Source organism: Channa argus, chromosome 22, assembly GCF_033026475.1.
Source record: "Channa argus isolate prfri chromosome 22, Channa argus male v1.0, whole genome shotgun sequence".
NCBI lineage: Eukaryota > Metazoa > Chordata > Actinopteri > Anabantiformes > Channidae > Channa > Channa argus.
In genome coordinates, this window is record NC_090218.1 from 6,344,102 (window position 1) to 6,368,396 (window position 24,295).

The following is a 24,295-nucleotide window of genomic DNA, read 5'->3' on the forward strand; positions in this document are numbered from 1 at the left end:
CAGATTTCTAATTACCATTCTCTGATCAAAGTCAGTCTTACAGTAACTACAACAAGTTGTGAATGAACAAGGGGTTTCATTGACTCGCTCCACCCACTCCTCCCTCGTGTTGTGCGCGCACGAGAATTCTCATATTGCGCATTCACACCCCCGCACACCAGTGGATCACACTGCAGTGTGCGCGTGCGTGCGTGCCCGTGGTGCCTTTAAAAGGGTTATAGTAGGTGACTGCGTATCATCTGCAAAGTGCGCAAGAATGACGCAGAGCTGACTTCACTGCCTGTCAACGTCACAGAAATGAGACTAAAAAAAAAAAAAAAAGAAAAAAGTTAAAGGAACGCCGGCCGGAAGTGCATGAAGGGGAGAGAGAGGAGGGGGAGCTGGAGGCGAGGAGTGTACCACCACACCGGAAGAAAGTGATGGCTATAATGTCATCACTATCACCGGAAACCTCCCGGTGCCACGCGCCACCGAGGATTGGGTTGGTGAGAAACCCTCCTCCACCCCCATAGTCCGAGAAGCACACACTCATACAGGAATCTAAACGTGTGCACACACACACACACACGGGGACACAGAAGAGTGTGTGCGCTTGTCTGTCTGTGCACGTGTGTACATTACACCATGGCATTTGCACATCTTAGGCGGACAAATAGCTCACAGAGATTACTCGGTGCGCGTGAATGGCAACCAGAACAGCGTCTACCTGTTAAATCCTGTAGCAGGTGAAGCGCAGGTGCACATCAATAACCAACATACTGCACATGGTGATGTCTATCGTCTATTAGTACACATTTGTGCAGTGTGAAGCAGACTCTGACAGCAAAAGACACATTTCCAAGGCGATTTTTTTGGTATTTATGGAGGTATCAGATATTCTCTTTTTTTTCAGTTTGCAGGCTGAATACTGCCCACATGGGAGGGAAAATGAGTCACACTGCAGCAACTTCCAGCAGGAGAGCGAAGACGAGAACAGTGTCAGTCAGAGCAGACTATAGGAGCGGGGCTTCGGAAGGATAAAGTAAGACAAAATATATAGAGACTAATACAAAATATGGCTTTAACTCACCTTAGTCAGTTTGTTCCCAGTTTGGCCATGGCTGTGGCTCCTCCCTGTAGAAATAGGTCTGTCCTATCTCTAAACTCGCAGTCTTCATTAACACGAAACTGTCAGCGCGAATGTGTGCCACGCCGTGTCCGCACTCAGACGCTGCCGTCCCTCTTCTCCAAAGTCGCTTCCCTTACAGACCGGGCTCTCCCATCAACCGTAGGCTTTTTATAGAGATCCCGTAGTAACTAGTGGAGGGAACGGGGGAGGGAGGCGGGAGGAGGGGGAGTGGGAGAGCTCATTCAAAGATTCACCTACACATGTACGTGCGTATCCCACGTCATTGAACGGAGAGCATCTATTTATAAAGGGGAGGAAAAGTATAGCCTGAATCATTGTGCAGGTCTTAAAAAAGGAGGATGAAAATAGCATGTGTGTTACGCTCCGTACACCAATATTATGGCAAATTGTTAATGATCTAACCAAAATGCATTTAATATAAAGGCATTTAGAGTCTCCTGGATACGAATCAGCAAATGAAATCTTACCTCATTTTCTCAAAATGCTTATGATGAACCATTTGTTACACAGTTATCTGTGATATGTAATTTGTGATGGGGGCTTTTCGGAACCCTATTATCTATTTTTATTTATTTTTTATTTTTTTGCCAAGGAAACAGGCAAACACGCTGCATTTGCTTCGGTGATAAATTGATACTTCAAGGCATTAACACATATTTGTATTGTTTAAGTTTATAAAGGGATGCTAAAAACAAACTGCAACCTCGAGTCAATTCATGATTTTTTTTGTTTTGTTTTTAAGACTAATCGTTTTGGGTGAATAGCTGAAAGCAAACATCTAAAGCTGACACTTGTGGCACGTTGGTTCAAAATCATTTACCAAGTGATTATAGACAGAGCAAATCGTGATGTTTAGATTAGGGCGATGAATCACTGCAGCTGCCTGCTCAGAATCACTGGAAATGTTTGGCGCAGCGCGCTGACTTTTTGTATTCATGTCATTTCACAAGTGAAAAAAAAAATCCAAATATGCGATTCATTCTACATATCTATAGAAACCCCAACCCCAACGATGTGACAGGAGTCGTGCGCAAATCCACCTCAACACATCTGAACTCTTAACGTATTCCGCGAGATTTGGGGGAGACCCTCGTGCGTAAAGAAGTGTGTCAGACATTACGTAGGGGTGTGCATTGAGACGCTGTAATTTAGACGCGTTGGACAGGGGTCTGAAATGCTTTTTTTTTTTTTTACACGTTTTGTATAGTTGAAAAAGCTGTGGTGACGCCGTGGAAGTTGAGAGAAAACTTAAATGCCCCCGCACTCTTTCAAACACAGGAGGATAGGCCGGGTGTGGATTATGATCTGTCTCCAGCGCAAACCACCTCCACCTCCACACGCCTTTTTTATTCAGAAACTAGTGAATCAAGTGAAGAGGATTACAATTTCACATACAATAAAAAAATGAAAATAAAGTCCAAATAACGGAAACACATTTATAAGTACAGCCATAAATTTCTGTCATGTTTTGTGATTGAAAGAAAGCCAGACAAGCCCCGCAGCTGCAAATGTAGAGTAAAAAAGGGTGTAAAAGAAACTACTTCTATATTACCTGACTACGTTTTAAAGTGGGAACATGTTTCTGAACTGTCTACAAACACAAACACGTGTGAAAGGGAATGGACAGACCAAAATGAAACTCTCAGAGTTGTTGAACCAGCCTGTAGTGTTGTTTGAGTTCATCCTCCCTCATCACCACAGTCACTATCATCATTTCAATTTGAGAACTAAGGACCCTTAGATCTGGATGAAAGTTATTTTAAACACAGAGACACGTGGGGCATCCTGGTGGTCTAATGCTACAGTTTGTAATGTTTGCTGCTAAAGGCCTTTGTGTCCCCAACTCATTAAACAGTTCTGTAATTAAAGTTTTCCCTTCTTAAGGTTTTAAGGCACAGACTTGCCCTTTTAACCAATCAGAGGAGGCCAGTCTTTGCTGCTTGGTGGGGGAGTGTTGTAGCATTTTTTCCATTGGACTTTCACAAGACTACAATCTGAAGAACTGGGAGGAGCTGGGAAGCAGAGAGTGCAGCAGAGCAGCACAGCAGAGTGGATTGATTTCTGCTGAAGTGGCCCAAATCCGGTATTTGTGCCCCCTTTGTGACTCAGATTTGATTTGTTCACGGAGGTATGAACAGCCCAAATCTGATTTGGGCCACTTTCATACATGGTCTTCAATCTGATTCACATTCAGTCTCTGACAATGTAGCTCCTGTCAGAACAGTCGGTTTTTCTGTTTTTTTATTGTCTCACCTTTGCACAAGTGCATATTTCCTGGCACCATCAGAGCTTGCACCTCACCGCCCATTAAAAAGAAACAAAGAGGAGAGATTAAGGAAATGAGAAATTAGGAAGTGGGATATTTATTGGGAAGTTTCATTTCAAACCAGAGGGGAGGGATTATTTAATAGCAGAGTGGTTTTAGAGGAAACAGTTTGATATCACGCATGTGCAGTTGCTGTTATTGCCCACATAAGTTAACAACTCAACTAAATGTGATCATGCATGTCAGTTACACACTGAAACTCAAAAGTTTTCACACCAGAGTTAATTAGATGCATTAATGTAACTATTATCAGAAAATGATCAGACTGAATCAAGCATCAAGGCCCTAAGATCCTATGACGCTGATAGCTTGATTCTAAAAGTTGCATACTGTAGCCTGAAGGTGCATGGAACCATAAAGAAACTATTTGATTTTCAACACGGCCTTTGTTTCACATCATACTCGTCTCTCGCCAGCTGTTTTCTTTCCGCATCTCACAACAGACAGAGGTCAAGACACAGGAGCATCTGTGGACAGATCCAACAATTTTAGACTTATTTTCTTACATTCTGGGCACATTCGGTCATTTCACAAAAGCGTTGCATTGCCCCATATTAAAAATATCTAAATTTGTAATGCCGAGTATCATCAGGTAAAAACCTCAGATATTTCTTTACATTTAAACATCTTGTAGTAACATTTTTCGTACGGGTCAATTTAGAGGATTAAGATGGAAATGCATAGGAATTAAACAAGGAATTCAGTGATGCTTGATGATGTTTGGAGGATGAAGCAGGATGAATAGAGGACCAAAACTCACTCTAACCATGGCTTCAAAATCACACACTCAGATCTTACCAAAGGTAACGTACCCAAGGTGTTGGGTACATTTTGTGTGAAGTGTGATCGAGGGGCAAATGATTGAAATAGTGTGAATAAAATAGTTCCTCACTTACTCTCTTCTTATTCTCAAACTGCCTCTCAATACCAGCCGCTTGGTGCAATAAATAAACCCTTGGAAACATGCACACACACAAAAAGAGACGGAAGCTTATAATAATAATTGATCATAATAATTGAATAATTGAATAATTGATAATAAATGATCTTTTGACACTGTGTGATTAATCTGCACATAGTTCGTCTTCAACTCAAATTTAAACATTTAATTTCTTTCCAGTCAGCTCCAATTGTGTTGGGAGAGTGAAACAATTTCAGATTTAATTTAAAGGATTTGGTCGATGTAGGAATTACAGTCATCTGTGAGCAGAAACGTACTATTTTATGTTCTTAGGTCTGTAGGGTGATTTAATCTGCCCATATATTATCTGCTGTCTTTCAGCTAAATGCTTGAAAACTCGTTGAACGGTTTCTCACAGTGCAGAGCGACAATGACTTCTATAGTTGTGCGTCTTTGTATAAAAAGCTTCATCAAGTATTTTCAACAAAACCCTTAAATTGAAGCTGCCAATCTACAATAAAGCTCATCTTGATAGTTGTGATTGTCCTTTTTGGCAGCATACAAAGCCAAAAGTGTTGAAAGTGTGTCACTGTTCAAATCTAACTTTAAAGCATTAAAGTGAATCAGGATGCAGATTACTTCCTGTTCAAATCTCCTATCTGTCTGTCAGGCCCAGTTGTTGGCTCCCTTTCTATCTCCTCATCTGTATTCTAAACAGAGAATGCAATCAGATAAGAGAAAAGGAAAAAACTCATCCCTTCCATACACTCTTCTCTCTCCTCGCAACCGCCTACCTTGCCTTCCCACCTCCCTTTCTCCCGTTCTGACTCATACTGAAATCCCAGTGTGGTTCCCCCCCATCCTCCCTTTGATTGCCAAGCTGGCTTCAATGCAATGAGCAAAGCAAGAGAGAATGAGCAAATGAAAACGATGGAGAGGGAGACGGGGCGGAGGGATGGAGACTTGGAGGGAGAAGAGGAGGAGGAGGAAGACTGTGCTGCCAAACGTGCCTGTAATGAGGATTCTGTCAAAAGAGCTGGGGAGGAGGGGAGTGTGTGTGTCAGAGTGAGATGGAGGTTTGAAAAGAGTGGGTGTTTGTGAAACCCCCTTCGCCCCCGCGTCGTTCCCTCCACTGTCTCTGAGCTCTTCTTGCCTACAAGATTTGTGAGATCGCAAACCCACCCTCACACACAGCAGCAACTCCACATCCACCCACACACAGGCACACAAACACACACAGATGCTATGAACCCATGTCTGACCAGAAACTCTGAATATGTGTGCTTTTAACATTGTGTGACAAAGACGAAGAAAGGCGCATGTGTGTTGTGGTGCATGTAGTTCCTCAGTAACATGTGTCCCTGGGCCACTGGAGCCAAACAAAGGGCTCGAGCAGAATGGCCTTACCTGTGATGGTACACCATCATTTGCAGACTATCTGTGGTGAAGGATGCCTACATAGGCTGTCCTCTTGCAAAACCTGGCAAAAACTCTGCTCTAACTCCAGCAGTGACTCATACAAAACTATGCCAAAGTCATATGCTGAATGCAATTAATGTGCAATGCCAGCTGTATGTGTGTGTAAAAGTGTGGGTAGGGATTTGTGCATGTGTTTGCTGATAGTGTGAGTGCCTCGGTTTGTATGAGTGCAATTCATTTCAATCAGCATTTTAGTGCTTGTCTGTATTCATGTGTCAAAGCCGATGTGATGTCATTTTATTTTGAGATTTTCTTGAGATTACTCCTTCCAGATGTTGGCACCATTACATTGGAGGCTTCTCTTGAACATTGCATTCTTGGCTGCAGCCAAACATTTTTTCACAAAACACTCATAACTTTAAAGTGAAGGTTCAAACCAAAGTTTCAGATACTGTACTAAATGTGTCAGATGGAAATTTGCAGCACAAAAGAAAATGACACTTTTATTAAATGGAGAAGTGCAGCCGTTTAAAAAGTTTGGGGTCTGAATATTTTACACATCTTAAATGAAACGTTGGAGCAAGCCAAAGAGTTTGGGGGAAGTTAAGGGAAAATCAGAGCTGGTTATTAGGTGGCTAAGAAGTGGAATTTGTACAGGACATTAACAGTTATGAGATATAGTTTTTCTCTTAAGTAATATGTCAATAAATCAGGCCATGAAATGCAGTAGCGTCTTTTGCTACAGTATGTTTTATATTCTGCTTTAGACTTCTTTGTTTAAAATGCTCTTTTTTCTGTTTGCTTCCTCAGCATTGACACGTAGCTCCACATATTCAGTCTCATCCTGTCTTTGTCAGTTATTCCTCCCCTGTCACTTCTTCTCGTTTTATGAATTATACATAAAAAAGCAGCTGAAAATGGTTATAGTCCAAACATCTAGTGCCAGCAAAAATGCGTCACACAAGCCTCTGCCCTCAGACTGTCTTTCTCTGAGTCTGTCTGTCGGTCAAGTCTGTCCTTTGTACACACATACACCTTTTTTGTCTCTTTCACTACATGAGATGTGCATCCCATTTCACAATTCTCTTCTTTCTTCCAATTTCCTTCTCCTCTATTTCTTATCCATTTTTCAACTGCTGCATTTTCAGTCTACTCTATCCTTAACCACAATGTCCCACTCCTGTCTCCAACATTCTCTGCTGACTGTATTTCCCCATCTGTCCTCCTCCACTCCTCTCATCTCTAAAAGTCACCGCACCCCCTGGGAGACTGAAGGGAGAGAGAGAGAGAGAGAGAGAGAGAGAGAGAGAGAGACAGCGAGTGGGAGAGAAAGAAAATGAGATGGGGGCAGGAGAGATCAAGATATGATCAGGCTGGAGGAACCCCTTGGTGTCAGAAATTCACCTGCAAAACCTCCCTGCTTCCCCCACTTTTCTCATCTGTATTCACAGTCTCTCCTCGTCCTGTTCTCTTCTCTCCTCCTGCACCATACCTCCTCGCCTCACTCCCTCGCTTCCTCTTTCTCTCTTGTCCCCCTCCTTCCCTCCCTCACTACCTAGGTTCCTTCCCCTCTCTGTCCTTCTTTGTGTCTCTTATCATCCTGCATTGCTCCACCTGCACTGTGTTGCAGCAGTTGGAATCAAAATTCTGCACTCAAACACACACACTTACAGACTCACACAAACACACACACACAAGGGAGGGAGACACACGCCCACCGCTTCCGGTGGGCCCCCCTTCTTCTCTCACACCTCCCTACTGCAGACACGAAACATTCTACAACCCCTGGTGTGCCAGTGCCTCGTCGAGAGACACTTCTAGTACATCAAAACAGTGTTCAGATTTAATGTGACTTATTGTTCTTACCACCGAAATATACAGTAACTGTAATACCACACGAGTTAATGTTGTGAACCTTTGTTGTAATGAGTTATAAAACATCAAATTATTTCTAAAACACAATAAGACCCTATATAAAAAAACATATACTCTACAACATGTAGTAAATAAATAAATAAATATACACGGTAGTTAAATAACTCAGTTCTTACTGCAAATATTTATTAATCTAATGTCTACTTTCCTTACGATTTTGCGATATACTGTAGTAGCTACATTAGTCAAAAGTAAATTCTTGTGCTGTAAGTAATTTATACACACATGAGCATGTGTAGACGTTCCTTTTTCTTTGCCAAAGAAGTGAGCCAAGCTCAATATGGATGAATAATTTAATGACATAATAAAGGAATGCGTATGGTAAAATGGAAAGTCGGATAAAGAATTGTGTGTGAGAGAATTATGAAAAGGACAAGAGACTCTGGCCCTTTAATTTGGTGTTGCTAGGGAAATCAAGATGTTTACTCTAGCATCAGCCACACAGATGATGCCCACTTGAATTTCTCCACTGTACGAATACACACACACAAACACACAGAGACACACACACACACACATTAAATGAAAAACAAAAGAAGATGGAAAGTTCATTGTAGGGCCAATCTAAGGGGTTAGACAACAGAACAGTTGAGTTAAAAATGACAATGAGAAACAAACCCTGACATCTAGTGGACATTGTGTATGGTGTACACATTTAGTGCACTGTAGCTTACTGTTACTTTATATAATGTGCAGACCTGTAAGCCCCCTTTCCCAAGGACTCGTATGTAGGTCAAGGCCTATGTAAGAATTATATAACTGTCAAAGGTTTTGTCTTGTTGTGACAGAAAATACTCAGCCTATTTCCAAAGCACATTACACTGTTGCTTCTTGTTCACCCATCCATCGATAACTGTGGCAAGCAATCGCTTGACCCACCAGGGGTCACCTGGCTTTCAGAGCCTTGTCCAAGGACTTTTGTAGCAACATGTAGCCAGAAAATGATGAAAGAGGAATCGAAACACTGGCCTTGTGGTTCATGAACGACTGCTCAATCAACTGATAATAAAACAGGTGGCTGAAGCTCAACTGGTATTATTATCATTATTATGATTATATTTGTTATTATTGCTTTTAGTAGTAGTAATAGTATTTTAGTAATGTGTTTTTTTTAATATTGTCTTAACTAGTATGCAATTCACTTGCACTTGGAACACTTGGAACAAAATGTAAGAACTTAGTTGTTTATTTTCTATTTAAGGCTATAATAAACTCTTTGCTAAATGAGTTTTGTAGACATTTGGTTTCTTTTTATTATATTACCATACTTTGCCACCTGGTTTTAATTATGTTTTACATGTGTCCTTTACCCTATGATGTATTGTTCAGCTGAAACTTGAAATGCGTTGAAATTTTTTTACCTGTTAAATAAGCTAAAACTAACTAATCACAAGTGTTAGATGGAATTTCAAGTATTATCGAAATGTTATAATTAACAAAATTTAGTTTAGCGCAAAAGTGAGAAGCTTTATTTTTTTTTTAGCAAAAAATGTATCTGTGTCAAACAGCATTGGAAGAAAGTGTGTATTTTATAATCCACAATCTAAAAAACTCACCATAGAATAGGCAGCAAAAGCCGTGGCAATTTTAAAAATGTTAAATAATAGAGAAAACAGTAAATAGGCTATATGAAAGGGTTGATATAACTCAAAACCAGGAGTTACAACAAAATATAGTCAAATTAAAATTTTAAAATAAAAAGTACAACAGGTAATGACATACTGTTTAAACATGAGCTGCTTTACATAATTGTATTGGTGTTTAGCACAGAAGACATAAGGATATTTGGGGGGTTCTTCGTTTGGCTACATTTGAAATAAGTAGTAATATATCGGTAGCCTTAACACTAACAACACATTCGGCCGACAAAAGTACTACATTACCCGACTGCCTTTGCTGAACCATTTTTGATCTAGCGGGGCCACCGTAGATGTTGTGTTTGTTTTAGTGAAAGCAAAGATGGCGAATGAACTAGAGAGAGTGCGAATCTCAGCTGCGGAACTCCGAGCTGAAGCGTCGACTACATTTATCAATACTGACTGTCAGAAAGGTGAGAGGATGTGAACCAGACCCTTGGGGGTGGGGATGCGGTCGTGGACAAGTCGACAAACTTAATTGAAGTTGTATTGCAAGTTGGTGGAAAGTAGCCTGCGGAGTTGCTAAGTTTGTAGCCATCTAATGTTGTTAGCTAACCAGCTAACGTTGTCATCCTGCTCATTCTCTGATCCCGCGCGGTTCGTTTTGAACGCCACATTCGACCATAAAGACGCAAAATAGCATTAACGCTAATTTATGTGCAACTGTTGTCACGATTCAGAACTTTTTTTTCCCCACCTACTGTGTTTATACTTCGCGTCTCAATAGTGCAATGTAGCGCTGAATAATGTTAGGAAATCCTTGCCACTTGTTAATTGTTAAACGTTTAGCGTCCGTTGACGTTGACTTTCAAACAGTAACGAACCATTATGGTTAATTTTTACTCAAAAACGACGATTTGTGGTTTACTAAATAACTCAATGAAAAAAGCAACGTTAGAAGAAAGATTGAAACATTGGTCGTTTCTTATGTTGATGGACGTGACGTTAACGTCCAACCTTAACTGATGTTACGCCTCCTTCCAAGTGTTAATGTACGTTTTTGCAGTTCTACTTTCTGCCGTTACAAACACACTTTTTATGTAAAAATAACACGGCGTTTTAAATAGATGTGGGCATTTTATGAACATGTCGCTACAGTTTGGTCTTCTCCAGAGCTAACGAATGGGGACTGGACTTGCTTGAGGCTATTGACTATGTGTCATCACATTAAGAAAGGTTTCTTTACTCTTTTTGGGTAGCTATGTCCTGGATGACTGAGAATCTCCATAGGCTTTATTCCAAAAAGCATAAACTTAAGTGGCTTTAATGAACTTATTATTTTTTTGTGTTTGTTCTTATTAACAGCAAATGAAAATGCTTATTTTAGACTAATCTGTTTTCCCAAACCACCTTAAACACAGCTGCAAATAGTCTAGATGCCAATAAATACACCTGTTTAAGTGGCTTCACTCAATTCATTAAGTATGGCATTTTTGACAAATTTTTAAATTGCTTACGTCTTCACTGAGGATCAATAAGTGACTTTTTTCTCTTTGTTTTTGTTCTTCCAGAGGAGCAGCATGTACACAGCCAGCACAGGAAGCGTGATGGAAAGCGCCCTGATCTGCAGCGCTACCAGCCAGTAGCTGGACATGTGCGCCAACATCATGACGACGAGGAGGGTGAAACTAGCCAAAGCGATCCCCTGGCCCCTTATTCCCATGAGAATGATCAGCCATCTCAGAGCGAGAAAACGAGTATCCCTGAAAATGTTTTAGAGAGAAATGAGTGCACAGGTGGTGGAACAGGCACTGACAAAAGAGATGATGACAGGATTAGAGGTGAAAGTAGTAACACTAAGAGCTATAGAAAAGGCAGCCACTTACAGTCTAAAACTGAAGGAAATCAGGAAAAGGGGATAGCTGAAAATGCCAGGGAACACCAGGAGCCTGCTGGATTGGCTAAGCCAACAAAGAAAGCCCGTAAACCTGACCGGGAATTTTATCAACCTGGGAGCCGGAGGAACATCCAGGGTAAAGACTGTGGAGTTGGAAAAGAGCCGGATAAACCTCCCCCTGGAGGACAGGTGCAGAGAACAGGGTCAGAATCTCAACTGCATACAGATGAAATGAAGGTGGGAAATAAACCATCTATACAGAAACAGGAAGAGAAAAATAAAGAAGTAAAATGCACAGAAGAAAATGTAAAATTATATAAATTTAATGAGAAAAACAGAAAGCAGCCAAGCAGAGATGTAGAAAAACTTCCATTATCCTTTGATGGGTCAGAGGAAATGATTACTAGCAAAGTAGAAAACCTCAGCATAAAAGAAAAGGGTAAAATGGGATTTGAAGGCCAAGAGTTAAATTGCAGAAGAGGGGATACAACTGTTAAAGAAGGACGAGGCCAAGGGGGTGGAAAGAAAGAGGAAGAAAAGGTTGAAAAGAAGAGGGAAAAGGGAAACCGCAGGAGAAGAGGAGGAGAGAAGGAAAAAGAGAAGGATCAGGAGTTCAGAAGAGGAGAAAATGAAGTAGGTGGTGGAGGACGGAGTAACAGGGGTAAACCTGAGAAAGAAAGAAACAGAAGAGCAGCAGAAGCGGATAGGGATAACAACCCAGTTAAGACGGGAGAGATGCAGCAAAGCAAAGGAAGAGAGAACCGCAGAGAAAGAGGAGACAATAATAACAGTAAATCCAGAGAAGCTGAGCAAGATGCCAAGACAAACCGAAATGTAGAAAGGGTCTTTGAAAGAAGTGATCGAATCAAATCCAATGCAAACATCACAGCACCAACCTCCAAGCGTTACTCCAAATCCGATATTCGACGCTCACGGAATCGAACTTACAGCAGTAGCTCAGCCAGCAGTGTGACCAGTCTTGATGGTCCTGGACTGGGAAGGGATGTGAAAAGTACCAAATGGTCTAAGCACAATAATAAAGTGGTGACAACTAATAGTGGAGAAGGGCGGAGGAGTCATTTTAATGGCGAATCATCTACAGAATCATTAGAAGGAAGTGAGATGAGTGACATAGCAGAAGATAGGAGGAGAAAAAGGGAACAGGAGGAGGAGCTGACTGCAGTTCGGTGCATGGAGGAAAAGAACAGGCCAAAGGGAAACAAAGGTGGACGTTGTACAATCCCAAGAGTTTCTCTAGAAAACCAGTCAGGTACCTCATTACACAGTGGGAATGTACAAAATCGCAAGCAAGGCTTGGTTCCACGTGGCCGTGGTGGGGGTATCCTGGTGCTTCCATCACGCATCTCTAATTCACCTGAGGTTGGGCAAAGACTTCTTTTTGGTGGAATAAGGGGAGGGGCAGCTAGCAGGAGTAGAGGAGGCAGAGGTGGAGGAGTAAGAAGACTCTGGGATCCCAATAACCCAGACCAGAAACCTGCTCTTACCAGCACCCAGTCTTCACAGCATTCATCTCAACAGCATATATATCTTCAGACAGGAGCTGGATATGGACAGCTTCACTTTCTGGACACAGATGATGAGGTAGCAGGCAGTCCTCCAATCCCACAAGCTGAGCTCTTTCCATCCCAGCAGGCTGCTGCGGTGGGCTACTACAAATTCCAAAACTCTGACAACCCTTACTGCTACCCTATACCCACCGGCAACCAACCAAACCTCGGTGGCAGTACAGGGCAGCGCTATCCATATCCCTATCAAATGGGGCCCTACCAAATGCCCCCCCCTAACAGCTTATACTCAGGCCCAGCTGTGGGTCAGTTCTGTGGGAGCTACAGGGGAACAGGTTATTCCCAGCCAGGTGCAGGAGGTTTGATGGTTGAAGAGGTGGAGCAACAAGCCAGAGGGGAGCTGGGTAGGCTTCTGAGGGCTGCAGATGGACAGGAGCTCCAGCTCAGTAACTTGCTGTCCAGGGATAGAGTGAGTGCTGATGGACTTGATCGCATGGCTAAGTTGAGGTGAGGATTTGTTTTTCTAGTTTGTTTTATGCTTCTTGTTTGGCTGGCCTTTCCCACTTGGGATTAGTTAAAAACAAAGTAGACATATTGAAAAGCACTTTTGTGTTCTTTTCTCTTTTCCTCTAGGGCGGACCTTTTGGGCATATATGAGCAGGTCATCCTGACAGACATTGAGTTTTCAGATTCTCAGAACGTGGATCAGGCTTTGTGGAAGAACGTGTTTTACCAGGTCATAGAGCACTTTCGTCAGCTACTCAAAGACCCCAACAATGACAACACACCTCATATCAGGAACATGCTCCTCACACTGCTTGATGAGGTAAGGAATTCAAGGGGTTTTCAGATGGGGCTGGGTTTTGCAAAATTCCTTAGTGTAAGAGGGGCAAATTAAAAGTGTGTGTCTAACATTGATCTATTTTGGACCTATAGTGGAAATACTGTACAGAGCAGCCTGTTAATATTTGGACAGGTAGCCTTTTGTTCTTTAGGTTCGGTAGTTGAGCTTTAAGTAAGTTCCTATCATATAGAACAACAGGGCTCACAATTTGGATTGTTTTTCATATGTCATAAAAATAATGTGAGATAAGAAGTTATGGAACACTTGAAGAATCCAGGAATGTTTATGCGTAGTCTTAAATGAAAACAATATAAAAGCTATCTAAAAATATGTAATAATATGTTTTAACATATTAAAACTAGTCACTGCAACATGAAGCATGATCATGTATCTTTTCTTTTGTCAATGAAAAGGAAACTCTTTCAAACAAGCCTGAGCTCATAACATAAAACTATTTGTACCTCTTTGCAGTCACTGTTCCTTACTTTCCACAACACCCTTTTTGTCAAACACAAGTGACAGTCACAGGGATGTAGAGATTAGCAATTCATTTAAATATATAATCACAATATACTATAAGGGAAATGAATTAACTCAGTTCAAAGTTTGACATTGATTAACAATGCATTTTTTAACACTTTGTCAGTGGCATGAAGGTATCAAAGTTTGACACCCAGACCTACCGATTAAGTTGTTATGGTTTAGACCAGGCGTCACCAACATTTTTGAAAATTGAAAGCTACTGGGTACAGATTCATGCGAAGGGCTAACAGTTTGATACACACTTTTGAAAAATAACAAATTTGCTTAATTTACCTTTTTAATTATATGTTATTATTAATAATCACTTACATTAATGATATTCATCTATGTGAAGACAAAGATCATGTTAATGATTTCTCACAATAACCATCAAATGTGATTTTAAAAAAAGAATAGCAACAAAAAAATTAGATGCAGCTTATTGGTAAGTGGTGCTATAATGAGCTATTTCTGGAACAGGCTACTCATGTGGTCCTTGAGGGTGACCTGGTGCCCATGGGCAGCATGTTGGTGACCCCTGGTTTAGACTGTACAGGTGTGATCTTGCCTATTATTTTGATGAACACAACTACGAGTAAACCTCAATTTAGTATGGTCTAATATTAGTAGTATGTTTACATATTCACTCTGTACTCTGATATTGTCTGAAAAGTTTGTGCATGCAAATATTAAAGAGGTTATAGAGATTCGTTTTTTTTTTTCTACTTCTCTTTAATGATTATTTTCTCTGTTTTACAGGGAGCACTATTCTTTGATACACTGATTCAGAAGCTACAGACTGTGTACCAGTTTAAGTTGGAGGATTACATGGATGGCATGGCTATCAGGGCTCGGCCATTACGCAAAATGGTACAGCAATACTTATTTTACACTAGTTCTGTTGGCATTGGCAACCTTAAACCTGTTTTTATTTATTTATTTATTTATTTTAATTGGACAGCACTAACTGAGCATTTAACATGTTAAGGGCATGTGACAGAAAAATATAGACTCACAGTGGAATGCTTAAATGCAACTTGAAGTTTAGAAATGTTTTTGTTAGTAATATAATAACAGGCCTAATTACCAAAAGGTGTTTTTTTTTTTTTGCCTTGTTACTGGTGTATATATAATTATTTTCTAATGTAACTTTTTATCTAATAAAGTGTGTGTTATTTTCAGGTGAAGTACGCACTTATTAGTGCTCAACGCTGTATGATTTGTCAGGGAGATATAGCACGGTACAGGGAGCAAGCCAGTGACTCGGCCAACTATGGCAAGGCTCGCAAGTAAGCTATATTTCAAGCATTCATATTCCAAGTATTGCAGAGTTTCTTAAACACGTTATAGTGTGTGTGTGTCATCATCATATATATATGGTAAATTTATAATTAATTTTTGGGGGGGTTTTCATATTTTAGCTTTATTGCTATGTCACTGTTCTTAAACCTGGTTTAATTTCTTCCAGGCACATGGCTTCCATTTAGTCCTAATTATTTCAGAAAGATGTAATCCCTGACAGCTTTTAAACTATTTTTCTCTTTGACTTTTATCATCAAAGATGCTCATGGATGCATGTTTTTATTTCTTCTTAGTTGGTACTTGAAAGCCCAGCAGATTGCCCCCAAAAATGGACGGCCATATAACCAGTTGGCCTTGCTGGCAGTGTATACAGTAAGTGATGTAGTCCAAGTAGGATCATTGACTGCATTTACATGCACCTAAGTATCCAGGTCACTCAGAGAAACCAGCTTTCTAAGAACAGAGATTACATGTACTTAAGAAACCTGGAAATTTGCGTATACATGCCGGAGGCAAGCAATGTTCTTTTTCCTCCTCCTCTGGCTTATTTTATAAGCATAAAACAGAGATTTTAACTGTATAGTGACCTAAAATGCTGCTTCCTGACATTGTTTCTCATCTTGCAGCAGAGTGGCAGCACAGTGGGGGGAAAAAAGGGAGGGGAGACACACAGCTTATCCATAGCACAATCCCTCTCCATAAAATAAACTGTGCAGTTGGAAGTGACTCATTGAGACTTCTAAAAGGCACTTTGCTTTAGTTTTGTTTTCAGTTGGACTTTGTGCAGTCTATGATTTAAGGCAAGGCAGCATAGCTCTGTTAATGAGCTCTGCCTTGTTCAGTCTTTCTGTACTCTGTCTGTAGCGCTTTGTTATGAACGTGCGCTGTTGGAGAAAGCTGATTAGAAACCTGGTTACGTATATAGATGGCAGGGAAACTAGCTTTCTCTGGAAAGAAATTTAAATCAGGTTTCCCTAATCCCCTGCCCATATTTCGGAAACCAACTTTCCTGTGAAAGTATATGGTTACTTGAGTGACACTTTAGTAACTCTTACCTGGCATGTCCCTGGGAGACTGTTTCGTTTTGTTTTTTGTAAAAGTCTTTTCTCTCCATCACTTATCTCTAGTGTGGATCCTTTTGTGGGATACCACCCTGCTCTAACTACTATCCCACTTTTCTCACTTACAGAAGCGGAAGTTGGATGCTGTGTATTATTACATGCGCAGCCTGGCAGCCTCCAACCCCATCCTAACAGCAAAGGAAAGCCTGATGAGTCTGTTTGAGGAAGCTAAGCGTAAGGTCAGCCACACACTTCTATCATTAACGTGCGTATACTTTCTGCTAAGCCAAAACCTCCGACAGCGCTGGTGTTAATAATAATTTTTGTAGGCAGAGCAGCTTGAGCAAAAGAGGAGGCAGGAGCATGAAGGAGGATGCAGAGGTCCAGCAGTAAGAGGAAGGGGAAGAGGGGAAGAGGGAGCACGTGTTGAGACTTGGATTCGCCCCAATGGACAAGCAACAACCTCATCTTCACAGAGAGGAGGTAGTGAGTCCAGCAGAGACTCTGAACAGGATGGAGAGCTGGGAAGTCTCAGCGCCAGTGATGTAAGATGCCTTTCTTCCATTCACTGCGCCTCATACACTCAAACTGTACATAAAGTCGTATGCCTTTACATGGATGCACTTAAAGCCACTCTGCATCAGTGTGTGCTTTTAGATATTTTCAATGTTATTTATACATGGAAAGGACACTAGTGCTCACAGATGTCAAACTGTTTTATAGTATAGTTTTCCCTCTTCTTATTTTAAATTTATTATGTTCTTCGCCTTACCTTTTTTCTTCTATACTCATTTTTTTCTTATTCTGTCTTTTGTTGTTTTATTTTTACTTTTTCAGTATTTTATGTGCCTTCATTTCTTCACACTTAATCACTTTTCATATGATCAAAGATATTTTAACTTTTTTCTGGAGCCATCCTCTGTTATTTAGCTATTTTGGTTTTCATTTTTGCTTGCAATGTTTCCCGTCAAACAAATACTTAAAAAACAAATCTATAACTTAATCTCATATTGTAACTTGATTACGTAACAAGTCTTTTTCCACTGGATACTGTTACTGTTTACTATTCGTCAGTGCATCTTGTCGGCATCTGTGTGTCTATCCTCTTTGCCAGCTTCAGTAGCTTTTCAGTCCATTTGCTCCCGGTCCTATTGTTCAATTCCCAGGTCCATTTTAATGTTGACGTCCGTTCGAAACCTCTTCTTGTGCTTTCTCAATAGATGAACACATTTATTCTTGTCATGTGCTGTGGTGTTTTTAGCTAAAGAGGACTGTTGCTCAATGATGAGTAATACCTTTCTTCCTCTGGCCTCCTCTTTTTTTCTTTCTCCAGCTAAATAAGAGGTTCATTTTAAGTTTTCTGCATGCGCACGGAAAGCTCTTCACTAAAGTGGGGTGAGTGATGTCTTATGTTTTCCATCTCCTACATTGGACTGAATGAGTTTGAATTGAGGATATAATCTAAAATGCTCCTTTCTTAGGGCCTGTTTTTGTGTATTTTTATGAATGTGTGTCTTGTGTATGCAGCATGGAATCCTTCCCTGAAGTGTCAAGCCGTGTCCTGCTGGAGTTCAGGACTCTGCTACAGCATGGCCCTTCCCTACTGGGCAGCTCACACATGCTGCAGATCATGACCATCAACATGTTTACCATACACAATGCCCAGAGCAAAGGTAATGCTACATATACCATCATTATTTTTATAAACATAATTACAAAATTGCTGCTACATAACTTTAACACATTGTGTTTAATTAATATAAATGCATGAATGAACAAGTTATTTTAATGCTAGTGATTCACATGCATTTCATTTGCTGACCATTACAGTTAATAGCTCTTAAACACCTTCTTTCTTAGGCAGTTGAGTGGCCAGTTATTTTTCCAACTCAAATATTAATTTGAAAATAAACATTACAAATGAATTAAGATTATACACAAGCCATTGTTATAACTGATGCAAAGAGTGTTTTTACAAAATCTTGTCTGTGTTTTTAGGCGAAGAAGGTGTGCGCTCTGTTTTACTAGAGCAAAGCACAGCTTTGGGTCTTGGCATGTTTGCTCTGCTGGTGCAACGCTGCACAGAGCTGCTCAGAGATACTCCTGCAGGTACATGCACAGTCGTAAACTATATAAGCATCACCAAATCAATGTCATTATTGGTATTGGTGTAAGGTGTTTTCATTTATGTCATATAAGCGATAAAAACACAACACTTAGTTTGAAATAGAGTGATTATGTGTATAGCCAATTATTAATTTGTTTCTGTTCTAATGTTTCTGTTGTTTTTGTCTTGAATAATGGTTGTGTTTCGGAATCTCTTTCTTCCTGTCAGAGCCAGTCCCCATCATTGACGAAGAGGAGGAGGGTAAGAGAGAGGATCTGACAGGTATGGTCAGGGTCTCTGCTTTCCCATTGGACCTTAGAGAACTACTGCCAAGCATCAAAGTCTGGTCTGACTGGATGTTGGGACATCCTGATCAGTGGAATCCACCGCCATGCAATATAGAGTGAGCTCCTTAAAACAGCAATAACTGATTGTTTGGCATACTCTGGGTCAATGAACATAAATTATCACCCTTTGATTTGATTTAAAGCTTTTTTTTCCTTTTTTTTTTTGAGTTGGCTTTTTCCTTTATGAAATGAGTATAGTAATAAGTGATTGGTATGTACCAGAGAAATGAGCAGTAAGATAAACCTCAAGGAAGCTGCAAATGTGGTTAATAAAAAAAGGAAACTAATTTCTTATTACTATTCTCTTCCTTTCTATCAAGATGCAGTCCTGATGTTTGGCAGTGTCTGGCTGACTTTTGTAATGTGCTGGCACATGTCGACCATGAGGAAGTGCCGCTGTACAAAGTCGACACTGATGAAAGTGAGGGAGATGAGGAGTTGACTGTGCTACAATTGAAGGAAGACAGGCTGCTTGCTGGCTTTGTACCACTTCTTGCTGCACCACAGGAGCCTTGTTACACCGACAGACACACTGACATGGTGAGTGAAGGAAAAGTTGTCTATTGCATTTTACTGTATTTAAATTTTGTTGTACACCATTGTACAATGACAAAGTATCTATCTGTCTGTAAGACCCTTAGACTTGTTGAATCACTAATTATTCTGATTATTCTGTTTTATCCGTTGTGGACCTCATTTTGTTCTCAAGCAGATCTCTATCCTTGTTCCTCAGGCAATAGCGGCAGATTGTAAAAGAGTGACGGTTCTGAAGTACTTTCTGGAGGCTTTGTGTGGACAAGAAGAACCTCTATTGGCCTTCAAAGGAGGCAAATACATCTCTGTGGCACCTTCTGTTCTTCCACCAAACCACTCAGGGGAGACAAGAAGCAGGCAGAGTTCTCTAACTGAGAAAGAGGTAACTGTCTTTCTCATCTTCCTCTTGTTCCTCTTAGCCCTATTCCAGGAGTTGGTGATATTGTGATCTTAAAATATCCACAATCCTTTCAGGGGAAACATGATTCATTTTATGTCATCCTTCTGTAATTATATTAGTGTCATTGTTGTTTTTTGTTAAATTGTTTTCAATTACTAACACAAACACATGTTGGCATAGACCCTTTCTGTTCAATTCAATTTTACAAAATTGCTTCTGCATCAGCCACTGCTGGAGTCCATATTAAAGAGAGTGTGAAATGATCTTCTCACTCTGCTCTGTTCCTTTCATCTATGATTGCATTTCATTCTTTTAACATTTGGCCTACTCTAAATTATTCCATTTCTAAAATTAGTAGTGGCAAATGAAAGCCACACTGCTGATAATGTGTCTGTCTGTTTGTCAGGCCGATGATGTCATAGTGGAGGCAGAGTCCTCTCGCTCTGCATCAGATGGAGAGGAGGATGCAGAGGAGGCTGGAGACAGTGAGAATGACATCAGACAACTTAAGGCGCGACGCCACGCTCTCACCAACAAACTAGCCCAGCAACAAAAACGCAGAGATAAAATACAGGTAAAAACTGTTTTTTCATATGTTCCTAACAATAGATGTTTAAATTTAGTTGCCATTGGATACATACTGAAATAACTTGATGGATTTACCTAATAATGCATCTCCTGATAACAGATTGTTATAATATAAAACAGCATTAAATAAATGTTAAAATATTAAGCTCCAAAAATACTTTTTCTTTCTGGTTATTTTTTTGGCTTAAGACAGTGACTGTACAGTTATATCCTCCTGTGGCAGTGTTGAATTTCACAAAAAAATGTTATTTGTGTGTCCCAGGCCGTGCTGCAGACAGGTGGACAGCTGGAGTTGGAAGTGAGGCCTGTCTTTTTGGTCCCAGATACCAATGGATTCATCGATCACCTAGGAGGGCTGAAGAAACTCCTGCAGTGTGGAACTTATATAATAGTTGTGCCACTCATCGGTAAGACACAAACAGTCAAAAGAGGAGTGCAAATTCAGAATCAGTGTGCTGTCTAGTAATAGGGATGAGGTGGGATTAACTTATAAAGTGTCAAAAAGTGTTTATGTATCTCATTGTGTGCTGTGTGTTTTATCTGTCAGTCATTACAGAGTTAGATGGCTTGGCTAAAGGCCAGGACAACTTTGGTGGTGGAGTAGGTTCAGGGGTGCGTGGCAACTATAATGTTAGTGTGGCCCATGTGCGGGCTGTTCAGGAGAAGGCCCGTTTGGCCGTGGCTTTCTTAGAGAAAGGATTTGAAGCCAGAGAACCATGCCTCCGAGCCCTGACGAGCAGAGGAAATCAGCTTGAGTCTATTGCATTCCGCAGTGAAGATACCTCTGGACAGCAGGTCAGAGCCTAAAAAAAAATTTAATGTTGTTTTGTTTTGTTATCCATGGTAATAAAGTTTCTTTGGCTGAGAAGCAGTGGCTTAGTTTCCTTTTTTTCACCAAGGGTAACAACGATGATGTGATACTGTCCTGCTGTCTCCACTACTGCAAAGATAAGGCAAAAGATTTCATGGCTGATCAGAGAAGTATGTAACATTCTGTTATTCTGTTTCTCTCCGTGCTTGTATTTTCATCACTGATGCAAATGTTTTACATAATGTATTGTTTTTTTTATGTCTTATGACTTTCTTTTGCTGATCTTCATCTCCTCTTTCCACACACAGATGGAACAGTGAGGCTCCACAGAGAGGTGGTACTCCTAACAGATGATCGTAACCTGCGCGTCAAAGCTTTGACCCGTAACGTCCCAGTCCGAGACATCCCTGCTTTCCTCAGCTGGGCCAAAGTGGGGTGAAACAGGCTAGGTTCATATCAATGGAACCCAACTGCTGAAGCCTCCATGTCACTCAGCCAGATAAGAGGGCACACTTAAGCAGAGGAAGGAGAGAAGAGAACAGGGGAGAGGAAAGAAAAAGGAAAGCAAAGAACCACTTCTAACTAAATACAGTCAAATGTATTGAGAGCAGGATGGTTTCAGTGAGCTTTTTTCCCTTGTGATGAAGTGTGTGTGTGTGTGTGTGAGAGTGTGTGTGTGTGCTAAGATCAGTGATGGAGAGACTTTTTTAAGTCTGGTAAATGCTGGACCGGAGGGATAAAAGGAGGTTAAAATTAAATGATTTGATTGGTGAGTTGTCCAGCCTTGAGGCACCGCACCTAGTTAGCAAGTGTGTACTCTGGTGGCAGAATTAAAACATGAGGCTGAGGAGAGAATGAGCTGGAGAGCAATTTAATTGATTAGAAAGCAGTAATGAAGGCCATAACTGGCACTTCTTGTAGTCTTCTCTGGCCTGTACAGCAGAGCTTAGAGAAAGGCAGGGACGCAGCTGGATGGACTGTGTCCATACAGCAAAAAGTAGCTGACTGTAGTGAGAGTTAATGAGCAGCTCTCGTACAACTTTGGCAGCTCCAAGGAATGACAGCAATTATGGTATTTCCTGCAAAGCCAGGAAGTGCCTCTTGCCTGTTTGGTAACTTCAGTTCCTTCAGTTTGATATTAATAAGTTTGGGTATTGTTTTGTTTTTGTTTTTTCTGTTTGTTTATTTACCCTGTATTAAAAAGTTCCATTGCCTATTTGGTATCAATTTCTCTATTTTGAAGACTAATACTAAGCATCTGCAAGGTTTTCCCAAAACGGTGTGAACCATTATTTATTGACTCAATTGTTTATATATTTTTATTTGGTTCTTGGCCATGATGTTGCAGATACATTATTATTGAGTACCAGTGATTTCGCAATATTTTCTATTCATCTTTACACTCATCAGTATTTGTTGCTTTTCGTTTCATGTTTCCACGGACGTTTAGGTTTCATAACATGTTTTTACCAACACCTTTGTCTCTTTATTTTTTATTTTTTTTCCCTCCAAGGTCAGATATCAGTAGTTGAAGTAAAAGGCTTGTAGTTGGGCTAACATCACAAATTACAACCTATACATTTGTTTTATATTTCAACACCGTATTGACACACTGTTCAACAATGAATACGAAAGTACACTTCATGTGTGCAATCTGTCTTGCTCTCTATTACTTTGGGAGGTGGTTTATGTATGATCTTGCGTTATGTCAGTGTAGATTTCTTTACACATTTGAGATGGTGTCTGGATGTGTAATCTACAATTCTGTCTGCCCCTTTACTTTTTAGCAGGGCTTATACAAATTACATCAGCAGTTGATGTTTCTGTATTTGTTTAAAACTCAGTCAAGTTCATTAGCTGTTTTTTTTTTTTTTTATAGGTCTTTGAGCTCTGTTTTATGATCCCTGTAGTGTTTAATCTATTGTGTCAAGTGGCACTTTTGCAGTGTTTTGTGTGGATCTAATGTGGAAAATACATAATCAGCATAACTTAAATCACTTTTTCATGATACAGCATTAAAACTGTTTTCAGTGTATTGTGTCAACTTCTTTTGAATAAACACCTGATGTTTTGACTGATCGAAACAGGAAAGCACAGATGTTACTATTGACTTTGAAGATGCCTCCATTCTATTCAGTTGTGCCTCTATTTCATGACTGAGTGAATATGCAAAGTATCAGAATCTTGAAAAGCAGTTAAATCAAATTCTATCAGCACTCTTTACATTTACTTACACCTGAGCTTCATCCCCTCAATGTCTATGTTGTGAGAAATAACAATAGTGTTGCACAAATAAATGATTTATTTAGTGTTTCTATTTGTTATTTTTTGTGTGTGTGTGTTTATATAATTAGATCAGTGAATGAGACTGGTTTATGCCAACGTTGGAGAGATTACCTGCTTAAGGTGATATTACTGTTATTTGCAGACAAAAAATTTTAGATGTGTGCCCTCAAGTGGTTGTTGAAGATTACACAGGTGGAGTCAAAAATCATTGTTTTTTTAGCGTTTTGCTTCTTCTATACAGGGAATAATCATAAGGTAATAAATAGGTCAAACATAAATGAAGTTCACATGTAAAAAAATGTGATCATTATCAATTATTTGTACATGCTCTTAAATATAGAATTGCTCTGGTTTGTGTAAAGTTTCTTTTCCTGGGTCTGATAAAATTGCACCCCATTGATAATATAGAACAATGCAGATTTTAACTACTCCTAACATACTTAATATAAGGATTTAGAAGTGAATTGTGAATGTATATTCTAAGAAGGCACGAGTGGGACAGAAGCTTTTTTATCTTTATCTGTTTACATCCACAGATAATCATCACTAGTACATTTGATTATAGACTGCATAACATCTCATTATAGATGGTTATTCTAAGGGAGATGTATTTTCCACTATACACCATATAAACATGAATGTGTGTTTGTGTGTCAGAGATAGAAAGTAGCCCTGCACAAATTTCATCCATATCCTTTGCTTCAGTATACCTCTGTGCCTGGATACAGACCACACAAGCAGGACCTGTTTCCCATCATCATGACAACAAGGCTACCAGGCAAC

The 24,295-nt window shown here is 40.1% G+C and overlaps 1 protein-coding gene across 2 annotated transcripts; it reads left to right on the top strand.

Moving 5' to 3' along the window:
- The first annotated feature begins 9,641 nt into the window (after positions 1-9,641).
- Positions 9,642-23,539, top strand: smg6 (SMG6 nonsense mediated mRNA decay factor). 2 transcript variants are annotated; one of them, XM_067492190.1, is made up of 19 exons: positions 9,642-9,760; positions 10,859-13,217; positions 13,344-13,536; positions 14,836-14,946; positions 15,259-15,365; positions 15,672-15,750; positions 16,568-16,678; positions 16,769-16,984; positions 17,773-17,834; positions 17,967-18,112; positions 18,438-18,548; positions 18,775-18,949; positions 19,214-19,433; positions 19,606-19,809; positions 20,234-20,401; positions 20,678-20,822; positions 20,963-21,210; positions 21,315-21,396; positions 21,535-23,539. In XM_067492190.1, exons 1-19 carry the CDS (start codon positions 9,670-9,672, stop codon positions 21,663-21,665), a joined length of 4,959 nt encoding a protein of 1,652 aa, XP_067348291.1. In that variant the 5' UTR covers positions 9,642-9,669; the 3' UTR covers positions 21,666-23,539. The 2 variants fall into 2 exon arrangements, with proteins under 2 accessions (XP_067348291.1, XP_067348292.1); XM_067492191.1 differs by having other exon boundaries at positions 19,627-19,809.
- Positions 23,540-24,295: the final 756 nt, after the last annotated feature.

Bases quoted from the DNA above. Each gene is read 5' to 3' on its own strand.
- smg6 (XM_067492190.1), top strand. From the start codon at position 9,670: ATGGCGAATGAACTAGAGAGAGTGCGAATCTCAGCTGCGGAACTCCGA. The intron at 13,218-13,343 runs GTGAGGATTTGT...CTTTTCCTCTAG, and splicing joins GATCGCATGGCTAAGTTGAG to GGCGGACCTTTTGGGCATAT. The intron at 15,366-15,671 runs GTAAGCTATATT...ATTTCTTCTTAG, and splicing joins AACTATGGCAAGGCTCGCAA to TTGGTACTTGAAAGCCCAGC.